This window comes from Ylistrum balloti, unplaced genomic scaffold (assembly GCF_031769215.1).
Source record: "Ylistrum balloti isolate Yb309-2 unplaced genomic scaffold, AGI_CSIRO_Ybal_v1 Utg369676, whole genome shotgun sequence".
NCBI classification, from domain to species: domain Eukaryota; kingdom Metazoa; phylum Mollusca; class Bivalvia; order Pectinida; family Pectinidae; genus Ylistrum; species Ylistrum balloti.
The window spans coordinates 174,669-198,478 of record NW_026781919.1 but is presented as its reverse complement, the minus strand read 5'-3'; the positions used below and the strand labels follow the sequence as shown (position 1 = coordinate 198,478).

Sequence of the window (23,810 nt, the reverse complement as noted above, 5' to 3'; positions counted from 1 at the left end):
TATTCTAAATCTTCTTTATTTCAATATATTTTGTGACATTGAACTTCAATACAATACCTGTTGATCATTGAGTTTTGAAATCAACAAAATATATTTAAAACCAATAAGTGTACAACAACTTTTAAACTCCGCCCCAATTGCTCTTTACTACTTCAACGTCTACTTTCCTTGGTGTAGTTTTTACAAATCGCGCACGCTTTGTCGGTTTTTGGCCACAGAATATTACAAGAACGATAAAGTGAAGATAAATCGAGTGTGAAAGGACCTTACCTGCCAGTAGAAATTAAATCCGGGATTCGTTGTATCACTTCCGTTTTGCAATGCTTCCGGATGTGACGTATTCCACAGAAAAGAAGCGTTCAGGTGATATGATGAAGAAACTGTCTCATGATTATTGTCCACTAATGACGTCACCGGGATTGTCATTGTTGAGAACGTCATGCTGTTTACCACACTTTCAGTACAATTAATCCGTAGTTTTTGTCAATTTTTTCCTTGAAACAAAATGCTTCCCAATTTTACTTTTTTGGTATTATTATCAATGAATTAAATAAGAAAACAATTTTTTCGGGTCAATGATGTTCCAGACAGGACATGTAACAAAACGGCAACAATCTCAATGTTTTGTTATGTGTCTTAGTTAAAAACATTTGTTGTGAATATTGTGTCTTAGAAAGTACTGCTTGGTTATATGACGAAGAAGTTCTTGGAAAGTTAATATTTAGAAAGCAAACCTCCCATCCTTAACGTCTGTACAATTACACTTTGGGTCATTAAAGGTTGCCTTCACAATCACCTGAATGCCGTGTATGATGTTAAACGAGTCTTTCTAAACAATTCAGAAAGCATTAGAATGACGTATTCTCAACTTCATTTCACGCGAAAATAATACGTGTCGCGTTTACATTGGAATTTTTCTTACAACCGGAAATTGCAATTCAAAAACTATGTTAACGGCCGTCCTTGAATCTTGCGTCGCAGTCAAATAAGCCTGGGAACTTTCATAGAAGTACAAAGAGAAAATGCTTCCTTGATGTAGGATAATTGTGATAACGAACAACTAATGTTTCCAATTATCTAATCAGATGTAACTATGACGAATTGCAGCTCACGTGTAATGGACTTTAACATCCTAATATATCCGTTAAACTCTCTCGTTAAAATCGGTATCATTTTAATAAGTCAAATATAAAGATAAATCGTCCTATCCTGAAGATTCTTTATAGCGCTATGCACCACACTGTGTAAATTATATTACGCTGGAACGCTTTATTTTGTCCTCATCAATTCCACTGGCATCCTTTCCGTACTCGTAGAAAATTATATCATTCACACGACTTAAAACATACATTCGCATGGATAACCAAAGGAAAATGATTTAAGATGTCATAAATTGTTGAATTATACACAACACCCTGTTCGTAACGGTAACAATCCAACAAGTTGAGTTGACTTTTTTGGACGGTTCGTTAACAAAGTGACAGTTGTACTGGTGCCCAACAGCGTTTGCTCCCTTCCTATACTCACTAAGAGCCTCCAATATGTGAATCGCATAGAAATCAATAAGATGACTTCGACTGGCTGATTGCATCCGTAGGCCTATTTTCACTTTCCTTGTATTAGACATGGCACTCTATGAAAATGCCTTGCCATTACATGTAATCGTGTGAAAGACCAGGAATGGGTGGGATTCTTATTCAATTACAAGTCTCATGATAGATACTAATTCTCTGCAGACAAGTCTGAATTGAAAACCTTTTCGTGGACGAGAAACAAGTTTAGGCACCCATTCGGTTTGTAATTCCAAAGCGCTCTAGGGCACACTCGCTGGGCCTGGAATCATTTCCTGAAGTGCTTAACTTATAATCATTGCGGCACTTTTTTTACGAAAGGGTAAAATTTAGACCACTAAAAACAAGATTGACAATAAAGAATGAAGTTCTATAGTTTAAAATGTTTTCGAGTATTAATCACTTATCGATTAAAAATATCACCAAAATCTTCTCTCCCCCCCCCCCCCCCCCCCCCCCCCCCCCCCCCCCCCAAAAAAAAAAAAAAAAAAAGAAAAGAATTAAAGATATGCAGTATTTGGATATAATTGAATTACCGCACATCGCGAGTGATGGTGGTCAAGGCACTGTTGCGGAAGGTTGTGGGAGATCTCTATTTACGGGAGTGGATCACAGTTCTTTGATTATTATTGGCTTGCAAATTATGTGTACGCGTGGTATGCCTGAATCAATTGTTGCACGTTAAATATTAATATGCTATTCGAACAATATCTTAGCTGTTTATCACAGGTGAGATCTTAAGGTATATCATACTAATGGTATTGCTATTCCTGGTCACGAAAGGAAAACGTTTAACCTAAATACCACTGGTTTATAATATAGACAAACGCCAAACCTATCGATAGTCGATCCATTAAGTTATAGGTTGTATCCTCGAGCGTATGACAAAGTACTGTCGGCTTAACTATTCAACAAATACATATAGTATATGAGTAAATTCTGTGGATGTCTTGTCTGTTAAATATACAAGTCTTGGAAATCTGAAAGTTGTTGAAGATATAAATTGAAAGGTGATTAATAAATATATACTAGACTTCGTTCAGAGGCATTCATATTTTTAACGACAGTAGAAAATTTCGAGTTTACAGTGAAGTAACACTTTTAAATACAACATTGAGTTAGAAACAGTAGAACAAAACCATGAACTGTTAGTCAGAGATATACGACAGATTCTTCTGCGTCAGCTGTTTATCTCGATAATTTCCTACGACGAATCCAACAAGGACAACTTTCCATGAAGCTGTAAGATAAACGTGATGATTTCAATTTCCCTATTGTGAATTTTCTATTTCTCGATAACAATATTCCTGCATATTCAAGGGACTGTTTCCATTATCACGATTTTCGTGCAAGAAGTCGTCAACTGACTGACAAACTCGTAACACAGGGGTTCAAAAGATGCAGGTTAATGAATTTGCTTATGGTCACCATAGTGATCTCATTTAGAAATATTCAAATTCTTTGTTTGACATGTAGCTTGACGTGTTTGATGCTCGTTAGTTTGCCTGGTGCTTCCGTTGTTGTGTACCTTGTTCTCATTTGAGAACGTGACATTACTTGGATTGACCAATGTTTACATGGATGAAGCAGAGGACGCTTACCCTTCGGAACATCTGGTTTTAAAATCCTTCTTTAAGGAGACTTTTTAGTTTTTAATTTTAGAACAGTGTCAAATACATGTGTTTATTATGAACCTAACCACATTTCAAATTAATTGGAACGTGTCATGCTGGTTACGGTAAACCTCGTGGAGTTGAAGTCAACCTGCAGTGTCTACCACCTGCTATTGTACAGAAGACATGCAGGTGAATAACACATTTTTTAGATTACAGTATTGCCAAACAATTAATTAAATTGCATTCTCGAACTCGTCAGTAATGCCAAAGGTCTATATTTTTTGAAGCCTGTGAGGCGACTGAAGAAAATGCAAAGTGATCGAAAGAAAAGACAAAATGTAGACGGGTACGTGCAAGAGCCCCCTAATTCAATAAATTCCGAAGTTATTTCCGAGAACATCAATTTCCACCAATAAGTTTTAGCTATACCAGTACAAAGGACAAAGGAAAAATGAAATACATAATGTGAAATAGCATCAGACAAGGATACAAGAAAAGTATTTCCAATGATGATGTTTTTATTTTTTATGACCGGAAGAGGTATGTTGCCTTAAAAAAACACGGACACAACTCATGCACTCACCTCGCATACATGAGGGTGCAGTCCTGAAATGACCATAGCTGTTGGTGCTGCGTTGAACAATATATAACAAAACCATATATATACCTCATTCTCATACACCCGTGACCCCAGAAATCTGATACGAAAAGTCTTTTTTTTTTTTTTTTTTAATAATTGCGTTGATGAATTGATTTTTTTTTTTCATTCTTTTTTTCTGCTTGCTTTCCTTAATTCGGTTGTTGTATACAGGCAAAATAACGAGCAATAATATGTGTGTTAGAGTTTGGTCTAGTTTTATTATCTAACGTCTTATCGACAGCTAGAGTCATGGATATGTTGAATGTGCGAGTTTTGGGAGGCTACAATGGTCGTGTAAAGTGCGGAACTGTAACCGATTTTATAGTGATCCGACAATAGATTCTACAGTAGAAGGTCTCTAGAAAGACACTCCACCTAGTCACATTATACTGACAATGGGTGAACCAGTCGTTATATCATCCGGACATTGAGCACAGAATATCGACTACAAGTTTTTTTTAAAACGATCATTTGTAGGCCAAAATTTTGGAATAAGAGAGAAAATATGAAGATTGCAAGTTTAGTTCTACGACCATACACCAGAGTGGCAGCAGGTGCATTTCTTACTGCAGGGCATGTGTGTTAGGGTGTGAGGTAAAACTGTTACGCTGTACCTGTAGGGCAGGTGTGTTAGGGTGTGAGGTAAAACTGTTACGCTGTACCTGTAGGGCAGGTGTGTTAGGGTTTGAGGTACAACTGTTACGCTGTACTTGTAGGGCAGGTGTGTTAGGATTTGAGGTACAACTGTTACGCTGTACTTGTAGGGCAGGTGTGTTAGGATTTGAGGTACAACTGTTACGCTGTACTTGTAGGGCAGGTGTGTTAGGATTTGAGGTACAACTGTTACGCTGTACTTGTAGGGCAGGTGTGTTAGGATTTGAGGTACAACTGTTACGCTGTACCTGTAGGGCAGGTGTGTTAGGATTTGAGGTACAACTGTTACGCTGTACCTGTAGGTACAATGGGTGAATGTTATTTACTAATAAGTGAGGATATGAAAGAGATCCTTGTTATATACATACATGTTTCATGAAAAAAAATAAATTTATCAAATAGACACTGATCTACATTCACAATGTATAAAATCACAAACATAGGTATTTATAGTAATTACTGAAATGTTCTCCGAACAAAGGGGCAATATACACAGTGGTCGGTAGATAATGTCGTTATGTAAAGTTAGTATTCTAAAGTCTGTTCTATTCATATAAATCTTATATAAACATGGTCAGAACATTTATTGAAATTCTTTAAGTATTAATCCGTTTTCTAACAGAAAAGTATCGATGCTTCGGTAAGGCCCATCGTACATACAGCTGTGTGTATAGGCAGGGGATCCAACGTGTTGGTACATGGGTCGGATGCGGGATGCTGTTTTCCTTCTCAGAATATCGCGTAATCTGCTTGATAACTTCTAAACCAAAAAATGTCAGTAAATCTGTCTTCCACGAATGGAAACAGCAACCATTCTATCACCGAAGCGCGATATTCATTAGAACCTTACATTCTACACACAAGAGAAATCTATACGTTTCTGTACTAATCGATGGCTCCCGATGCGCTATTCTGTGGCCATATTTGCTAATTAAACCAAATTACATGCTCATCCTACTAAACACAAAGACCGCTTGATAGGTATACATCACTTGGACCTTAGACACATCACTCTCTGAAGGTGTGCACATTACAGTTTACTAGAAGAAAGGCCCAGATAAGATTTAAATGTTCCTCTTTCGCTGACGCGTCCACTAATAAGATTTGTATGATGTAGTCCCGTATCGTATTGTATAATCTCTTTTCAAACATGAATTTAGTTAGTTTTTAAATTCTAGTTTAACAAATTCGTAATTCAAAGCAAAACATTGAAAAATTGAAAAAAACGCAAATAAAATATACTTCCAGGGTAAAGCTGCTAACTATGTGAAAATTATTACGTATATCAAATTATGAGGCTAGAGCACCTCCGCATCTAGAATTTAACTTCAGCTAACTGTCATGTCATAAAATGTAGGTCATTAGTTTCATAAAGACGGAACATCTGTTTGATGCACATTAATTCAATATCCGACAATACTGTTGCCGATGCTAAATTTATGCTCGAAGGGTTATCCATTTGTGTGTCTTTACAATATTCAATACTGCGGATGGAAGATTTTTTTTTTTTTTTTAATTTATTGGGTTTTTTTTTTTTTTTTTGGGGGGGGGGGGGGTGTATTTTTGTTAATATCCGTGATTTGTCGTTATAATGCATCCGAATAATGGCACGGTTCCGAATATACACATAAACCTGACTTTCCTTTGACATTATCAGACATATGAATTCTATTAACGTTATTAAATATGGGGCTAGTGAACCTAGTTGTCTAAGTGTTGGTTTTCCTTCGATCAGTTCTAAATAGAAGAATTGGAGGAACCTATCCCGACCTGCAAGAGTTGCCTCATCATTGAACAGGTACAAAAATACATGATTAAATTGATATTTATCTCACGCTCTAAGGTAACTTAGATATTGTTGTTGTTATATGACCCCCAGATTTCTCGGCTTATAAAACTTATTTAATTTCGAGTTAGAGTTCAGTTTATCTTTGATTTACGATTTGTTTTTCGCCAGTGTCATTCAAGGTCCTACCAAACTTGAGTGGTGGATGAAAGAAAAAATGAGAAAAATTTTTTTTTTTGGCCAGTACCTGGCGACTGCCCCACGTAGGCCTCGAACCCGCGACCTAGAGGAGGAGGGCTAGTGATAAAGACCAGCAGAGGCCTTAATCGTAATACATATCTGCTTTGTTGTTACATGTTTTAAAAAATCTAGAACATACCAACATGTCAACATGATCATAATCCAAACTCAAATTTCATAACACTAGGACAAAAATAATAACAAAAGAAATATTTACACGGAGGGCAAGGAGAATAAGACCAGGAGTTCTGGAAGAGTAAGCGTCATATGCTTCATCGCCGATAACCGCAATGTAAATCTTGGTCAATTCAAGTAAGTCATGTCACGTTCTCAATTGAGAACACGGTAAACAACAACGGAGTCAACGAGCATCAAATACGCCCACCTTCATGTCAAACAAAGAAATAGAATATTTCTCAATGAGATCACTATGGCGACCGTAAAATTCACCCACGATTTTTCATCAACCTGCATCATTTTAAACCCTGTTTTACGAGTTAACTTTACTTGGTATTATGCATTTGCAACGATTTAATGGGATAAAAATGAAATTGAAACGTTTCCGAACAAGAAACCCTTAAAAGGCTTTACGCCAAAACATCAATACATCACTTTCACAATTCTAAATACACGCAAACCTGACCAGAGCAATCAGGAGATCATGTTGATACAAGGTTCCTGAAACACAAACGAGGAGAAAGTTAATAGAAATTAAAGTAAAATGTTTTGTTCTTTCTTGTTTTTCAAATTAGAAATGGACAATTAACACCATACTGATCAATTCATTTTGCTGGTATTTTATAATGCAAAACGCCTGTACGATGTTAATTTCATCACGTAAAATGTGCTCTGAAACCTGCTACTTGCACCTTCGTTAACAACACAGGGATTGCGAAGTGCGTTTTAAAATAATCCATCTGCTGTATCTCTTTGTTCAGAAATAATCCGTCTATTGTATCTCTGTGTTCTGAAATATACGTCGTTGTATCTCTGTTTTCTGAAATAGTCTAACTGTATGTATATATTGTATCTCTGTTGTCTGAAAATAATCCGTCTTACTACCATCTGTATTCTGAAATAATCTGTCTGATGTCTCTCTGTATTCTGAAATAATCCGTCTGATGTCTCTCTGTATCCTGAAATAATCCGTCTGCTGACTCTCTGTATCCTGAAATAATCCGTCTGCTGTCTCTCTGTATTCTGAAATAATCTGTCTGCTGACTCTCTGTATCCTGAAATAATCCGTCTGCTGTCTCTCTGTATTCTGAAATAATCTGTTTGCTGTATCTCTGTATTCTGAAATAATCCGTCTGCTGTATCTCTGTATTCTGAAATAATCCGTTTGCTGTATTTCTGTATTCTGAAATAATCTGTCTGCTGTCTCTCTGTATTCTGAAATAATCTGTCTGCTGTCTCTCTGTATTCTGAAATAATCTGTCTGCTGTGTCTCTGTATTCTGAAATAATCTGTCTGCTGTCTCTCTGTATTCTGAAATAATCCGTCTGCTGTTTCTCTGTCTTCTGAAATAATCTGTCTGCTGTCTCTCTGTCTTCTGAAATAATCTGTCTGATGTCTCTCTGTATTCTGAAATAATCTGTCTGCTGTCTCTCTGTATTCTGAAATAATCTGTCTGCTGTCTCTCTGTATTCTGAAATAATCTGTCTGCTGTCTCTCTGTATTCTGAAATAATCTGTCTGCTGTCTCTCTGTATTCTGAAATAATCCGTCTGCTGTATCTCTGTATTCTGAAATAATCTGTCTGCTGTATCTCTGTATTCTGAAATAATCCGTCTGCTGTCTCTCTGTATTCTGAAATAATCTGTCTGCTGTCTCTCTGTATTCTGAAATAATCTGTCTGCTGTCTCTCTGTATTCTGAAATAATCTGTCTGATGTCTCTCTGTCTTCTGAAATAATCTGTCTGCTGTCTCTCTGTATTCTGAAACAATCTGTCTGCTGTCTCTCTGTATTCTGAAATAATCCGTCTGCTGTCTCTCTGTATTCTGAAATAATCTGTCTGATGTCTCTCTGTATTCTGAAATAATCTGTCTGCTGTCTCTCTGTATTCTCAAATAATCAGTCTGACGTCTCTCTGTATCCTGAACTAATCTGTCTATTCTATCTCTGTATTCTGAAATAATCTGGTTGCAGGATCTACGTATTTTGAAATAATCCGTCTGCTGTATCTCAGATTTTGAAATCATCTGTCTGCTGTATCCTGAAACCATACGCCGACAAATCTTTCAACGGCTATGAATCATATATAAATATTCAAACTTGTATTCCATGATATATAAATGCGTCTGGCTGTGTAGTACATCGGCTAATTTTTTATCTTTGCAATTAACATTGTCGAATCAATGACAGCTGTAAATTGTAATTAAATTATTTAGTCATATTTTACCGATTTTTTACTTATATGTTGTTATCTTAAGTCGCCATCTAGTACCTAAGTACGCCAGTCTTTGGAATATAAATAGCGGTTAACTTATATATGTATATAATGAAGGAAGAAAGACAACTCCTATTCATAAAACAAGACGGTCGATACTAGTTCGTCCTAATCGTATCTATTTTACAAAAACGATCGCCAAAACAGTGACGTCAGCACTTCCTGCGTTTACCTTAAAAGGCATGTGACTGAATGAAAACAACCAACATGTCAGCAAGGAAGTCATTGTTCATTGATGTTGTTATTTATATATATATTATTTATATCTATTATGTTCTATTTTTTATAAAAAAAAGATCCAAACCTACCTCATTCAGATTTAACCACCCTGACAGTTTCTGCAGATGGAAAGGAAAACTCTCGAGAGAACCTAGTGTGATTAATGTTGTATATACTCGTACGTTAATGATTTTTACTGTCAGTTTCCACACTGTAACAAACGAAACTTCATTTTTTCTTCGCCTTTGACCCTTTTCAGATTCAGTATTGTATTTCTCATTGTCATTGATATCCACGCTTCATACCCCTTTGATACACATTTTATGGCAATGTAAGCAACATAGTAGGCGAGACATATTGTTTAGTTGTTTGGAACATTTGGCATCACTCTTAATATCAGTTGGAAGCGCTTAACATGTTTCAAGAAACATTCGTTGAGTGCATTCTGATATCTAGATGAATACAACATCTCCTGATCACTTTTTGGGAGGAAGTTGCAAAGCTGAGACATCGAAAAAATAGCCAATAATTTTCATCTGCAGTGACTTTCTATGTTTTTTTCACATTTGATACCCTTTACCAAGCCAGATAGGCTGTTGATTGTGCGTCGACTACAACACTGTTCAGAAACATCATTTCCAATATGATGAACTTGACGTATGATATCCATGCTACATCTTTGTGCTTCTTTATAAGGTCCATGATTTAGTATTTGGATTATGATTATGTATACATGTTGATATTTTGTTATTGTTTTTCTGATAGTTTGGAACAAATGTTTACAATTAGTTAAGCATATGACATTGTTTATGTCATTACAAATGAATAAAGTCATTAACCTCACCTGTACTTTAATACTACAATGTTTGTAGTTTGAAATTTAAAACATTACCTTGTTGTTAAAGGACCAATTTCACGGTACATGTAAGTTTGCCCACATCCAAATTTGTGTGTTATTTGTAGTACCACAGTAAACTCATAAGAATGTATGTTCAAAAAATCCAAAAGTCATCTATGGCCTGTACTATGACCTATTTTATGATCTTTGTCATGGGTGTGAGTCAGGGTGCACAACTTACCCCAAAATCTGTCCAAAAACCTATAATAAATTATTAAATTGGTTCAAATCATATTCATTAAAGTCTGCTGCACATTTTGAACTCAAATACAAAGCTAAATATTACAAATATAAAAAGTTATGGAAGTTTAACCGGGAAAATCATATGTATATATATATATATTTGGTTTTTTTTTAATTTCAACAGCTTCAAGTTTATGGAAAACTGTTTCACAACTTACAGTTGCTCTTCACCTAATCTATTTACATATTTTTGGCAAATCTATTCACTGAAAATATTGAAAGTTTCATCGAATTCTGGTACTCGTAAAATTGATCCAGGGACATATTTTCTTGTGATGACAGAATCAAGAAACTACCCTGGCATTTTACCCAGAGTGTTATTGTTTTATCCAAATTTATGAGTATTTCATTCATTATTTCTATGTGCCTTTAAGTGAAACTGATATTAAACCACATTAAGTCTCATTGGATTATAAACAGAAAAAGCTGATATGGCCTGTACTTGTTCTTGTGTTTTTTTGTTGTTTTTTTGGGGTTTTTTTTTTTTTTTTTTTTTGTTTTTGTTTTTTTTTTTTTTTTTTTGCAAATGTGAAATGTATATCAAAGTGACATAATTTGCATCATTAATGAATCAATAGGCTAGCTATAGGCCTTGGACTGGTGAACTTTGCCCATAGTCACCAGGTAATTATTTCATTGAATTGTGTACCTGGTTGCTTTTGAGCAAAATTAGTTACAGGAGGTACCTTAGAAAAAGACCACGACCTGACTCAAAGGACGACACTCAGTGTAATAACGATTCTAGTGTTATTTACAATCCATGTGAGGTGGTGAGGATAATCCAAATGACAATGAAACGAACCCTACGCATCTATCTTTTCTTCACATAGAAGATCTGTGTTCTTTGTGTTTAGAATATAACGACAGGCGTATAAACATTATTATGTCTGCCCGTCATTCTCTTATCCATAAATATTCACTGGTGCCCTGCTGATGCTCGTGTATATTCTGAACATCTCATAGGAAACATTCTTCATCCTGACACCAAGATCAGTGTAAACTATTATGTTCCTCTGCAAAGTAAACTGAGCGGATTCATTTCCTCAGTTTTAATCAATTATAGTTGTTTGAAATTGTACATGAAGTACATCAAAATTATCAGATTCAGACTGTCATGCATGGAATGGCTGAACCTTGGGTCAATTAAAGGAAATGTATGGCATTTGTGAAACTGACCTTGTTTCAGTTTCAAGTGACACCGCAAGTACTTAAGACCTGTTTCTGTATTTTTGAGCGAAACTTTAAACTAATCTTTCATGGAATTAAATGCTTACTAACTTCTCCAAAGCCACACTGTCAAGACATTTTCACAACATTGTTCAGTGATATATTGAATACTTAAGGAGTCCCCAGATACCTTGGTACAGCCCATATATCACGAAGAAACTGTTACACACAATACTGTATTCACCAAAACATTCTATGGTGATCAGGTCACTCTTATCTTAGATGGTACCTATATCTACCTCAACAAAAGCAAAAACCGCCAATTTCAAAGGGTATCATATGGAGGGCAGAAAAACGCGACTTTGACAAGTTCATGTCCACTGTGATGCCTGATGGGTATGTTTTAGTCACAATTGGTCCTTATCACGTCAGTGTAAATGATACATCCATATCTCAACCCATCTTGGAGAAATTTGTCGTCCTGAAATCTTGGCTGCAAGTAAACGACAATATGATTGTGGATCGTGGTTTCATGGACATCTTATGTCTTCTTGCTGAGCTTGAATATGAAGCTAGAATGCCGTCATTTTTACCAGCTGGAAAATCGTAACTGAACTCTCAAATATCTTATAGCGATCGCACCAAAACACAATGGGTTGTAGAGTTCTACATTGACGTCTAAAGAAAAGGGTACTTTTCAAGGATCAACTTCTTTTAGATTATTGGCAAAGTTGGTTCGCATTGTAACTGCCTTCAGTGAACCCATATATGTTTCAGATCCACTTCGATTGGAACGAGATACTAAAATAGCTCAGCGAATGTTTTCGCTCCTACAAAAAGACTTTTTGCAAAGTGAGTTGGTGAAGTCCACAACATCACATGCCGAGCTAAACGTGAATGGCATCTGATACCTCATTCCCTCAAGTGAAGTTGGAATGTCTTGATACCATCGCATACGGAACATTCCAAATCAAACAGTCACCTGGATACCTTGTGGAACATCAGACAGATAACAATGATTATGAGATTTGGGTCAACCAGCATGATGATGATCTCATTCCCGTCACAAGTCTCAAACGAAGTAGAATGTTTGGATTCAATTTGAGGAGAAAGAATGAACGCGATCGTTTGAAGGCATACTGTTGTGTATGTCCTTGCATGTGTTCCCACGTTGCATCAATAATACATAACTTGGAGTATTATGTGCAATTTGGAACTTCCAAAACCAATGCAACAACACAGTAACAAAATTCTAACCAGCCAATTGAAGACATAGAAAATAAGTACCAGAAATTTATCTAAATTGACAAAAGTTATTCATATTTGTTAATTATTATTATTGTATGCCTGAGTTATGGCAACAATAATTATCAGAAATATTTTGGATTTTAAACTTATGTTTTTGATAAAGACGGTGCCTTGACACATGTATGTAATAATCAAGCCCTTTTAAAAAATCTGTCCCTGGAACGATTATACCGCTCCCGTAATTCGATGAAAATTTCGGTACTTTAAGTATATATTTTGCCAAAATGTGTAAATATTTTCGGTGAACAGCAACTGTAAGTTTGCCAAACAGTTTTCCAAAACTTGAATTTGCTGAAACTTCATGGAAAATTGTGACTTTTTCCCCAATTAAACTTCAATAGCTTTCAATAGTTGTAATGCTTAGCTTTATATTTGAATTCAAAACATACAGTAGACTTTAATGAAGAGGATTTGACCGAACTTAATGATTTATTAAAGGTTTTTGAACAAGTTTTGGGATAAGATGTACACCCTGGCTCGCACCCAGGGCAAGGATTAAAGAATATAGTACAGACCATTTGTGACTTTTAGAATTTTTGAACGTACATTTCTCAAGAGATTACTGGCTCCACTTGTATAAAACATATCAACTTGAGATTTCCTCAAGTCGAGATTTTCCTCAGCTGATATCTCCTCAAAAACGGCTGGTATAATTTCAGCTGGTATGATATCAGCTGAGGGAAATCTTGACTTGAGGAAATCTCAAGTTGAGATGTTTTATACAAGTGGGGCCTGGTATACTACAAATAACACACAGCAAAGATTAGATTTGGATGTGGGCAAAATTACATGTATCGTGAAACAACAGGTCCTTTAAATTGTTACGTTTTGCGGTTCAAGGGAGGAAACTCTTCCGATGTTACAATGAGAAAAGCGTTACTGAGAGCTGCCAAACACGTGTTGTGATAACTGAATCAGTTGAAATAAAACAAATTGTATTCCGTGTGTTGGAGGAGTTTCTGAAAATATACAAATTTCACCAACCGTATAATCGTACATATCAATTCTTGTACAGTTGTTAATTAGATAAGTTTAGAACTACTTTACACCTACAAGTTGAGAGTTCAGGTCGCTTTACTAGCCTCGGCTATAAATGGATTTTCTCTATAGTCGAAGTGTCGTTAGTTAGAGCTCCGCCAAGGTAGGATGTTCTTCTTCACCCCTCGTATTGAAGATTTGGTGCTTTCTACCACTCCGTGGGTAGAAGCTATAGGAGACTGCAATGCTTCTACATGAAAATATTGAACTTGGGTTTTTGTTGTCTTTGGGGTCGAAGACTTTGCGAAGGAGGGAGAGAGGTAGAAATTGAGAGCAAGCGGGAATTTCCCTGCAGTATAGCAGTAGAATGTTTAGCTAGAGACCAAAGGGTCGCTGGTTCAAATCTCGCCGGATGCAGAGCGCTTTTAGATTTCCTACCTATTAACCATCACAACATACATGTGACGTCATTAAGTGCTGGTACTCTATTCAGTTTAAGATAGAAAAGATACATGTGGTTATTCAAAACGTTATTTGAAACCGTCTAAAAAGTACACAAAGCTAGACATGTGAATTAAGTGTGAACTTATGGGACAGACAGATATAAGCGTACAAACAACCGCTCCATCTAGATTCACACATTTATCATCAGATGTTCGCATTTCGCGTTTACAAGAATGAGATTACAATATATCGCTTAACATAAAATAGTAATTATATACAAGTTTTAATTACATACTTAAACTGTTCACGTCTGACATGAACAAAAATTCACGGAGTGTCGAGAGATACAAGATGACGGGGACTTGTGAAGTTTCACGGTCATCGTCATGCTTGACTGAGTGATACTTGTTGGGTAAGAGGTAAATGGGTGTAGATGTGTTCTAGTGTGCTTGAGCGACCCTGGTCAATACTAACGGAGGCAATGAAATAATGACATCTGTTACAAAATGGTGCCCATGTATGGACTCCGGAATAACACTTAACATTACTTTCACAAGTATTGCTGTAACCCATGGAAACTCAAGGACGGGTTATTTCCTATAGGGGGCGTATGTAACCCTGATAAATACTAGCCGCAATATTCCGATCTGCTAAAGAACATTTCTCCTCAGCTCGATCGGTTTAGCGTCAGAACAGTAAGCCACGGATCCTGGGTTCGAATCCAAGCGGAGGCACTGAAATAAATAAAGACCTCTGTTAAACTTGGTTGTTTTGTACGTGATATAACTTGGCTTGTTCAAGATTTCCATGGCGTTTGTCGTCAGGGTGATTTTATTCTTCTTACACTTACAGGGTCTCCGTCATTTTCTTTGTTCGTGTTTTGTCCACAATTTGTGGATCTTAAGTGTGAATGATAATTTTGTTGACATGTCATATTCTCTTGTTTCATATTTTGAGGAGACTAGTTTCAGTAAATCGATATAGCATATTAAAACCATTTATACATTTCATTGTCTCCTCGGATAAAAAGAGATAATGTATTGCCACTGTCCGTCGATCCGTCTTTCCCGACATTCCAGCTGTCCGCACCACAGTTTTCGGACCATAACTTGACTTCCCCAAGACTCAACCAACTCAAGCTTTACACATTACTTAATCATGAGGAATTCTTGTCTGATATTCCTTTCCGGGTTAAAAGGTCAAATGCCAAGGTCGTTGTTACTTTACCGAACAACGCAATCTCCTTTGAATCGAATTAACTCAAACTTCACAGTACAACCCTGTCGACACGACTTGCTTTTGGGTTGCTGATGATGTGGAGGGTCAAAAGTTGATAGAAATAGAAAAGTCACTTCCCTTGACTTCACTTGGGCCGATTTAACAAACTTTTTTCTTAAACGACTATGTCTGTCATTTCTGGATTGCTTTTCAAGTTAAAAAATATTTTAGGTCAAGGTCAATGTTACTAAAGAAAGAAAATTCATTTCAGCACAATAACTCGAGATTCGCTCGATTGTTTTAGTTCCCTTGGACTGACCATCCGTTAGATATCAGTAGTACACATTTTACAAAATTCATGGAAAGTTTAAGATTCGCCTGACATATCAAATTTCTGATAATTACAATTATCTTCGATGGTTAACGTGTCGCGGGACAAACCCTATTAGCCGTCATTGATATGCTATGTGTATACATTAACATTAAACTCACTCATGTATCTTGATACATTGTTTTAATTAGAAAATTGAAATCTGTTATACTGGGGTCATCAAAGGGTTCAGTGTGACTTAGGATACGGGCATTACCACAGACCACCTCAAAGTGACAATAGCCCACTTGTTGTACAGTTAAGGATGCGGGCCTTAACCCCAGAATAATGCTTACCAAATGTCCTTATTTAAGACAACTTGATATGAAAATAGTAGATATATCTTGCAATCCCAAGCTCATTCACTTGAACAATTGATAATGCTTTGACCCAGTATATAAGTGATCTTATATTGTGCACCTGAGTGCACCTAAGAAACTCATTAAATCCTTTTGCCTTATAACTAGGCTAAGGTTACTTATTTCAACAAAGTTGACAGACATTCGCCCGGGTATTCTTCAAGCTAAATATCCATGACCCTGTTGCTTTTAAATTACCTTTTTTAAAATTACAGTTGTTAGAGATTGTAAACACATGTATTGACCATACAAGGTAATTAAAGTAGACACGAGTAGGGACTTACATTCTCTTATCCTCACTAGGGCCTCCCTGCGAGATATTTCAATTACAATACCTGCCAAGCATATTATAATTATCATAAGACACCTATATATGTACATGAAGTCTAGATACGGCAAAGTGCTCGCCTTACGTGCCGATGCATATTTCTCTTGCCTGATGTAAAATAACACATTCGCACAATTAAAAGTAAACGCTTATATACCATTATATCTAAACAGGTATTCTAAGATGAAATGATAAAACGACAAAAAATCTAAATCTTGCAATTCAATATGGATATAGAGATAAAGTAATCCGCAGAATTTTTTTTTGTTTGTTCTGTAGAACATCTTTAAGTTAACTAGCCCGGAACTGCTTAAATCTCAAACAGAAAAGAATAGTAAGCTTACAGAGAAATGTTCCTTAACTGTTCATTGTTTTAAAAGTTTGATGAAGCCATAAAAATCTTTTGTATTAAGTAATACTGCTTAATTAGACCATTGCAAGATTAGAAACAATCGTTGGCGGTTTCGGGCTGTTTGTTTCAGTAACTTCTGTTTCAGAATATGAGGCTAACCGAAACTTTGATTTAACTTGAGGAAAAATGGAATATAACCGCACTTAGCGTCAAAGGCACTGAATAATATTTACATACAAAATATTTAGGACATATATGTCTGTTCCTTAGTTCTTTGTGTATGGTATTACATTGATGGTTAATAGTCATTTAAACAATAGTAATGATACGGGACATAGGGGTAGAGGCTTGTCCCTTTAATAGTGCAAAACACAGGCATAGGCAGTTCTTACAACAGTTTAAAAGGGCCGACCAATTCTTCATGTTTTCACGCTAAGGTGTTTTTAAAGGACCAGGTATAGTTGATGCTCGGAAAAGAAACTATCAACCATGAACGAAATGCAATGTTTGTTTAAATCGCCTGTTCGGACACAGTAGACGTGTTTTGTTAGAGCAGTTGTCCATACAACATGTACACCGGGATATGTAGCATGTTAGGGAGAAAAATCTGTGTCCAGACTCGTGTAGACCTTGCATTGGAATTCTTCATTGTGTGTCAAGTCCGTTTATCCGTTTTTCTCATCTAAATTTCTCTATCCATAGTGCAGTATTGTGTATGATGATGTGAAAGAAGAAATGGAGTATATCTGTATATTTCATCTGATAAATCTGTCCTAGTTTTTTTTTTTTTTTTTTTAATCATCTGATAGTTTCTACATGTCAAGTTTATATCTTGTTTATCCGGATCTTTGAATGTCCTGACACTCGCTATACCGAATTCATCTATCCGGACATGTTAATTTATTCTGGACGGAGAACAATGGACATTTTCACTTCTTTTTCCTTATTTACATGGAGTGTGTACTGTTGGGAATTTTCTTCGGACCTGCTACAATGTGTGCGATGAAATGGAGACATCAAAACTGACACGGAAAAAAGGTAAATCAATATATCATGTTCTGTTACACTGAAAGTATCCAGGATATGTTTCAGTGGAGATCTTGTGAACATCACAAAGATCGAGAATTTCCTTAAACACTGTAAGTCTACGGTAGTAATATGATAACTTGATTTTTTTAATTTCTAACGAACATAATTACAAACACAATATATAATAGAGTACTCGTTTCGGTTTCAAAAAACTTTCTTTTCAAAACGAGGAGTAATCTTACATTTGTATACGTCGTCTGACTCTCGATAAACAATGGAGTCGAATCGTCTTCACTAACTCGTCCATTGATTTACCTGGTCTTCACAATCTGATATAGAACTTACCATTCATGGTCTTTCTCGGATAGAAATCTTAATGAGTGACGTTATTATCAGATATACGTTTGAATAGACAACCAGTGTATACAAACACACAGGTCCGCTGCATTTGTAAGAATGTCGTTTAGGTCCGTACTGTTTAGAATGGAGAGAAATTAACGAATGGGCAGGTATATATTCATATAATAATCAACCAGGATTTCTTGGACAACACGTGATTGGACCATGCAATTGTTCGCCTTAAATTATAACATTAAGAATATAGAGAGTAAGAAAGTAGATCTTTAACGAAACACAAGGCACTACTTTTTATGTTCTCGATATTGCGTTGAGTGATTCTGTTACAAAATTTGAACCATGCTTGGCTGCTCTGTAAGTACACTGATATTGGAATTAACGCTGAGTGATACTGTTACAGAATTTGAACCATGCTTGGCTGCTCTGTAAGATAATGATATTGGAATTAGTCAATAAACCCGGCCATTGTTTCCGAGGACAGAAGTTTATATCACAGGTGGGATCACTAAGCGGAAATCGATGGAATTAGCCAGGAGTCTGTAATGAGTTTCCACACCTGAATCTACAGGTGTAGCATGTATAGGTATTCAAGGCGAGATATTGGTAAGTATAGCGCGTAAAACCAGATCGTTAGCAGCTGTCGTTTGAGATAAAAAAAAATATCAGTCAGCTTAAGAAGCGAAAGTAATAAATCAAATATGACCAATTTCTGATCAAATAAATTCCAGAATATCGAGATTGTTTTTTGGTTTTCAAACATGTACCACCACTTGCTAGAAAGAAATTTATCATGTATGCCATATTTAGACTGGGGGGGGGGGGGGGGGGGGGGGGGGGGGGTACTTAGGCTTATCAAACTTAATACATCATTATGCTATGATCAGAAACAAATAGCATGAGTCAGATTTCTCTAAAACAATAAATATTCACAAAGGTGTAAACAAGTGGTCCATGGTATCAAAATCACTCGTCGTAAAAAATGTACGAGGAAGTGTGCTTTACTTAATTTTATAATCAATACTATACATTATTGTCTCGCTCAAGGCCACTGATTCATTGAGATGTCACTTCTGTAGATGTCAGATACAGAGCTATCGTCAATTTATCGTCACATGGCCAGCACGTTACCCATGTATCACTTCGTTTCGATAGAAGACCGTGTTTAACAGTGATAATGTGTTAACACTGTATTCCGTTCAGACGACAAAACAGAATATTCAAGGTGTGGAAAATCTTACGATGGGATATTTTTATATTATGTAATTAATACCGTTTTAAACAAAAGTGTCAGCGTCGTATATATTTGAAACATTAATGCAAATTTTAAGGTTTCACGTGTGGACGGTTTTAAAAAGACCTGTCAGACTATGAAAAGAACAGGATCCTGAATAAATATAGAAAGGATGAAAGGTGGAGAGATATGTAATGTTGACGTGCTAAATACAGCAAAGGACATAAATGGCGGTGAAATAGCGGTAGATACAGTACTGAAGACGTCTTGTTTGCCTAATGGTTTCCACGTTCGGTCGTATACTTGATCAAAATGGCAACAGGTTACCTGGTGTGTGCACATACATCGTATACTTAATGTAAATATAGAGTTTATCAAGGACAATCTATATACCACCAAGGTAAGTTCAATTATGAGAGTGTTGGATCTCTTACTGGTTTGAGGTACAAAACTCAAGGTCAACCTTGTTGCCTTTCTCAGGAGTTCGAGGTGAACAGTCAAAAGATACATGTATGAGTATATTTTCGAAAGAACTGTTCAGAGAGTGCCTTTTATCAAAATTAATTGATCTGATCAACTGTTTGATTGCAGGAACTGTTGTATAGTCACAACTGGTTCATTTGCATAGTACCACATTCAAGTCATTTCTAAAATGTCAAGGGTAGTCTTAATTTCTGAAAATGGTAGCAATCATATATGATTTTTCTTTAATCAAAAACATATTACGTTTGCCCTTTCACTTGTGTTTGTTTATTTGGTTAGCTGCTTGTGTTTGATTTAAGTCCCTGCAACCGAAATGGTCACACGAAGATTGTGATTCTCTCGCCATCACTGATTCCAACATATGAAAACATAAAACACCGAAACTTTACCCTGTAAAACATAACACGGTGGATTCGGATTTCAAAGGAAACAATTTGAAGCATTTTTAAAAGTATTTTGCATACTTTTTCTAACTAGTTTCTGGTGTTTTTCGTCTATTTTTCACGTGTTATTCTTGTTATTTAAAATGTTTTTAATCATTTTTGAAAAGGAGCAGACATTAATGACAGGCATGGGTCCAAAGTGTTGATACAAAGGATTTATCTTGTTTTTTTTTAATTCTGCATCTTCCTCCACATTAGTCGCCTCATGCGATCGCTGGGTTACATCAGGTCTCATTCTCGGGTTACAATGTCACCGTGACTGTAAGTGAAGACACATTCAAATGCACCATAGATATGGCATCTTGTTTACAGAGCAGCAAGGCATATATCACCACAGACACGGAGATACTAAACGTGACCCATATAATATGGAATTCGTTCAAAAAGAATTATTATCAAACTTATTCAAACTCTATCATAAATAACTTGCTCAATATTTAAATTAAAAAGTCGGTATTACAGGGATTGGCAATATAAGATAACACAGGAGATATATCTGTTGTATTATATGGCGCGCAGTACCTTATTGGCTATTAACATACAAAATATTCGTCCGTTGGCCCGAGATTTTACATACATCTGTATTTCTTACCTGTTTTATCTACCTACGTTCATCCGTGTTTTTACTTACGTCTGTAGACATCACAGATAAAGTACAACACGTGATCAAGAAACTTTCTCTTCAAATCGAATATTTGATATCAACAAAGCCATATGTATTCAATTTAGGCCAATAAAATAGGGGTCTTGTCTCAAATTAGGCTGAATATTGCTTCTAGATGAAATAAACAACCAACGTTATCTGTTCAGTTATTTGAGAAAAAACTGTTTAAAATTCTTTATCTGATAAACTTCCTCTTCGTTTAAGATTAGAGGGTATTTGAGAAATCTATTCCATCGTTTTGATTGTCAACAGTACAGTCTCCTGGGGTGATCTATGAGGAACGTTACATTTGTCTGAGAGCACTCTAAAGTAAGATCAGTGTGGTATTTGTTAATGATTTACTTGTTTACAACTTGATATGCTTATTTCATTTGTTTATTGACAAATTAGTAGAGTTTGTCCATTTTTGTACTCGTGCTATGCTTTTCGCGAAACATTGAATCTAACCTGTTCCTGCAATAATTTGAAATCACTAGTTTTCAGAACTGGAAGCGGCGTTGTGACAATATTTTGTTTACACAGAGGTATATGTCATTAGTATTTTTCTCCTCTTTGTAATCAACTTGACGTTCTTTTGTTTTCATTTCAGTGTGTACAATTAAAGGGCCTGATTGACAAAATGTGACAACTTTGGAGAAATTTCAACAACGGACACCATTTGTCAAGCTGTACGCTGTTCACGTTGTTATCGATCATTACAAGCTCCACTCTATTCATGAATGTGTATTTTGACATATCTGTATTTCTATGGAACTATGCTTACCTTGATAGAATTGGGAATAATATCGGATCGATTTCTGTGTTTTAACGAGGTGATTACCGGGACATGGTCATGGATTTCCAGGTCACAACTTTCTATAACTTCTGAACAAAAATAAATACTCGGGAAATTGACATTCGTAGAAAAGAGAAGATTAATTATTTACAGGAGAAACTGAATCATTAGGTAGTTTAAACGCATTAGAGATTCACCTATTCCAGAACACAGTCAATAATCAAGGTTTACCAGGCAGGTAATCACAACGAAAAACAAGAAACACTTAACACGTACATGTACGGTCTGGAATGTTTTCAACATTGCGGATATAGACCAACAGCCGTTCATTGATAATTTAATCGTAAGCGGATTGTTGAACAAGTGGTCAAAATATTTAGACGTTTTTAGAGGTCAATTGAGAGAAGTATTTTATTGTGAATGGTCTAATAGACGTAAGTAATTAATAGACAGGTGCGTGTATTACTTATCCGGTTGGTGAATTCAACAGGAACGTTCGTGGATTTAAGCAATTTGAATGAAACTACGATAAAATTATTATGTCATCTAGCCACATCTTGTCAACCTCAGAAGTACTGTGCTTAATATGGAGTAGTGGTTAAGTACAAATATCACAATCACCTGTTGCTACCCTTTTGTGTGTAATTTATGCAACAACGGATTTAACTTGCCATTAAATATTTGGATACAGAACCACGGAAGAGTAAGTACTTATGTCGTGTATTGGGATCAAAGGAAAACAGCAGTGTATTGTTGAATTTCACGTGGATCTGGTGTTAAGTCAAAGTGTTTAATGAATGGCCGTGGAAACGATAAAAAGAACATTGAGATAATGTCAACACATGCACGTGCTTGTAGCAGTGTATTGTTTAAAATCAACGACTGAAAATCAGGTACCTACACATTAAGTATATAGCTCTATACTTCAGTATACTGACTGGCTTTTACCTGTATTTACCTGTGTCAAGTAAGACAATATTTACCTATCTAGACGTCCAAATACATGTAAGAGGTCTATCTCTTCATTATTAACAAACTTTTGTTTATTTTTCACGTGAAAATCTTATCGTCAGATTTGTTTTCAAATAATTTCTCCTCATAACTGAATATTTGTTTTCTGAAATTAACATCTACTGCTAGTATGAAAATGTAACTCCTGTTTACCTGTAACTGACCATACCTGCAGATGACCATTCCAGTATCGACCCTACAGGTATGTGTATAGTATATACATGAATGCGTCCGATATACAGTCCGGCGAATGTGAAATGAACATACGGTGTTAATTACAAAGTTTTATGACTTTTACACCTAATAAGCTGTGATAATCACAAAGTTTACAATGGCTGGATTTTCGTTGTTGTGTGCTAATTATTCTGGATGATGTCACATGGGGTATTTTTATTCTTAATCGATTTTAGGAGTTCGTTTGATAATGACACGAATTGGACACCCTTGAAGGGAAATTTGATGTCCCTAATGGAAAAGATACATGATCTTAACATCAGATTTTTATTTAAAACAATTTTTTTGCGTTTCTCAGCAGATTCCAGGAGATCGAGTGTTCGTGGAAAGTGTAAACAAAATACGGACAATTCTGGAATTTATACATCAAAGTAGGATTTAAAAACATTTCAAAACCTTGATGAAATTATGAAGTGATGGGGAGAATTTTATTATTGTGATGTGGAATTAACACGTCCATTAAGATGGGCAGTCACTACGCCTTCATCAACGGGAAGCTGACCCCGGTCGTTATGATACATCGGTACAGATCGAGAGACAGTAAGTAATCTTACCTATGTTATTGTCAAAAGGATTTTTCGCGGTTTGTTATTTTGTAGGTTTGTCAACTTAACAGTTGAATCAATATGAACTATGAATACGGTTTTCTGGAACATGGCATCCTGTGTTGGTGCTGACTTCTTAGCCACACTGTACTGAAAAGTCACACATCAATCAGCCTTAGACGGGGCTCAGTCATACGT

The 23,810-nt window shown here is 36.0% G+C and overlaps 2 protein-coding genes across 2 annotated transcripts in view; one reads left to right on the top strand and one right to left on the bottom strand.

Annotated features, from left to right (window-relative positions):
- The window catches only part of LOC132563774 (cardioacceleratory peptide receptor-like), an 84,916-nt gene extending 84,475 nt beyond the window's left edge, over positions 1-441 (bottom strand). The window contains exon 1 of the mRNA XM_060228530.1: positions 271-441. Coding sequence (XP_060084513.1) covers positions 271-441 — 171 coding nt within the window. The remainder of the gene's footprint in view (positions 1-270) is intronic.
- An 11,939-nt stretch (positions 442-12,380) lies between these two features.
- The window catches only part of LOC132563764 (serine-rich adhesin for platelets-like), a 69,699-nt gene continuing 58,269 nt past the window's right edge, over positions 12,381-23,810 (top strand). The window contains exon 1 of the mRNA XM_060228519.1: positions 12,381-12,629. Within this exon, the coding sequence (XP_060084502.1) occupies positions 12,381-12,629 (249 nt within the window). The remainder of the gene's footprint in view (positions 12,630-23,810) is intronic.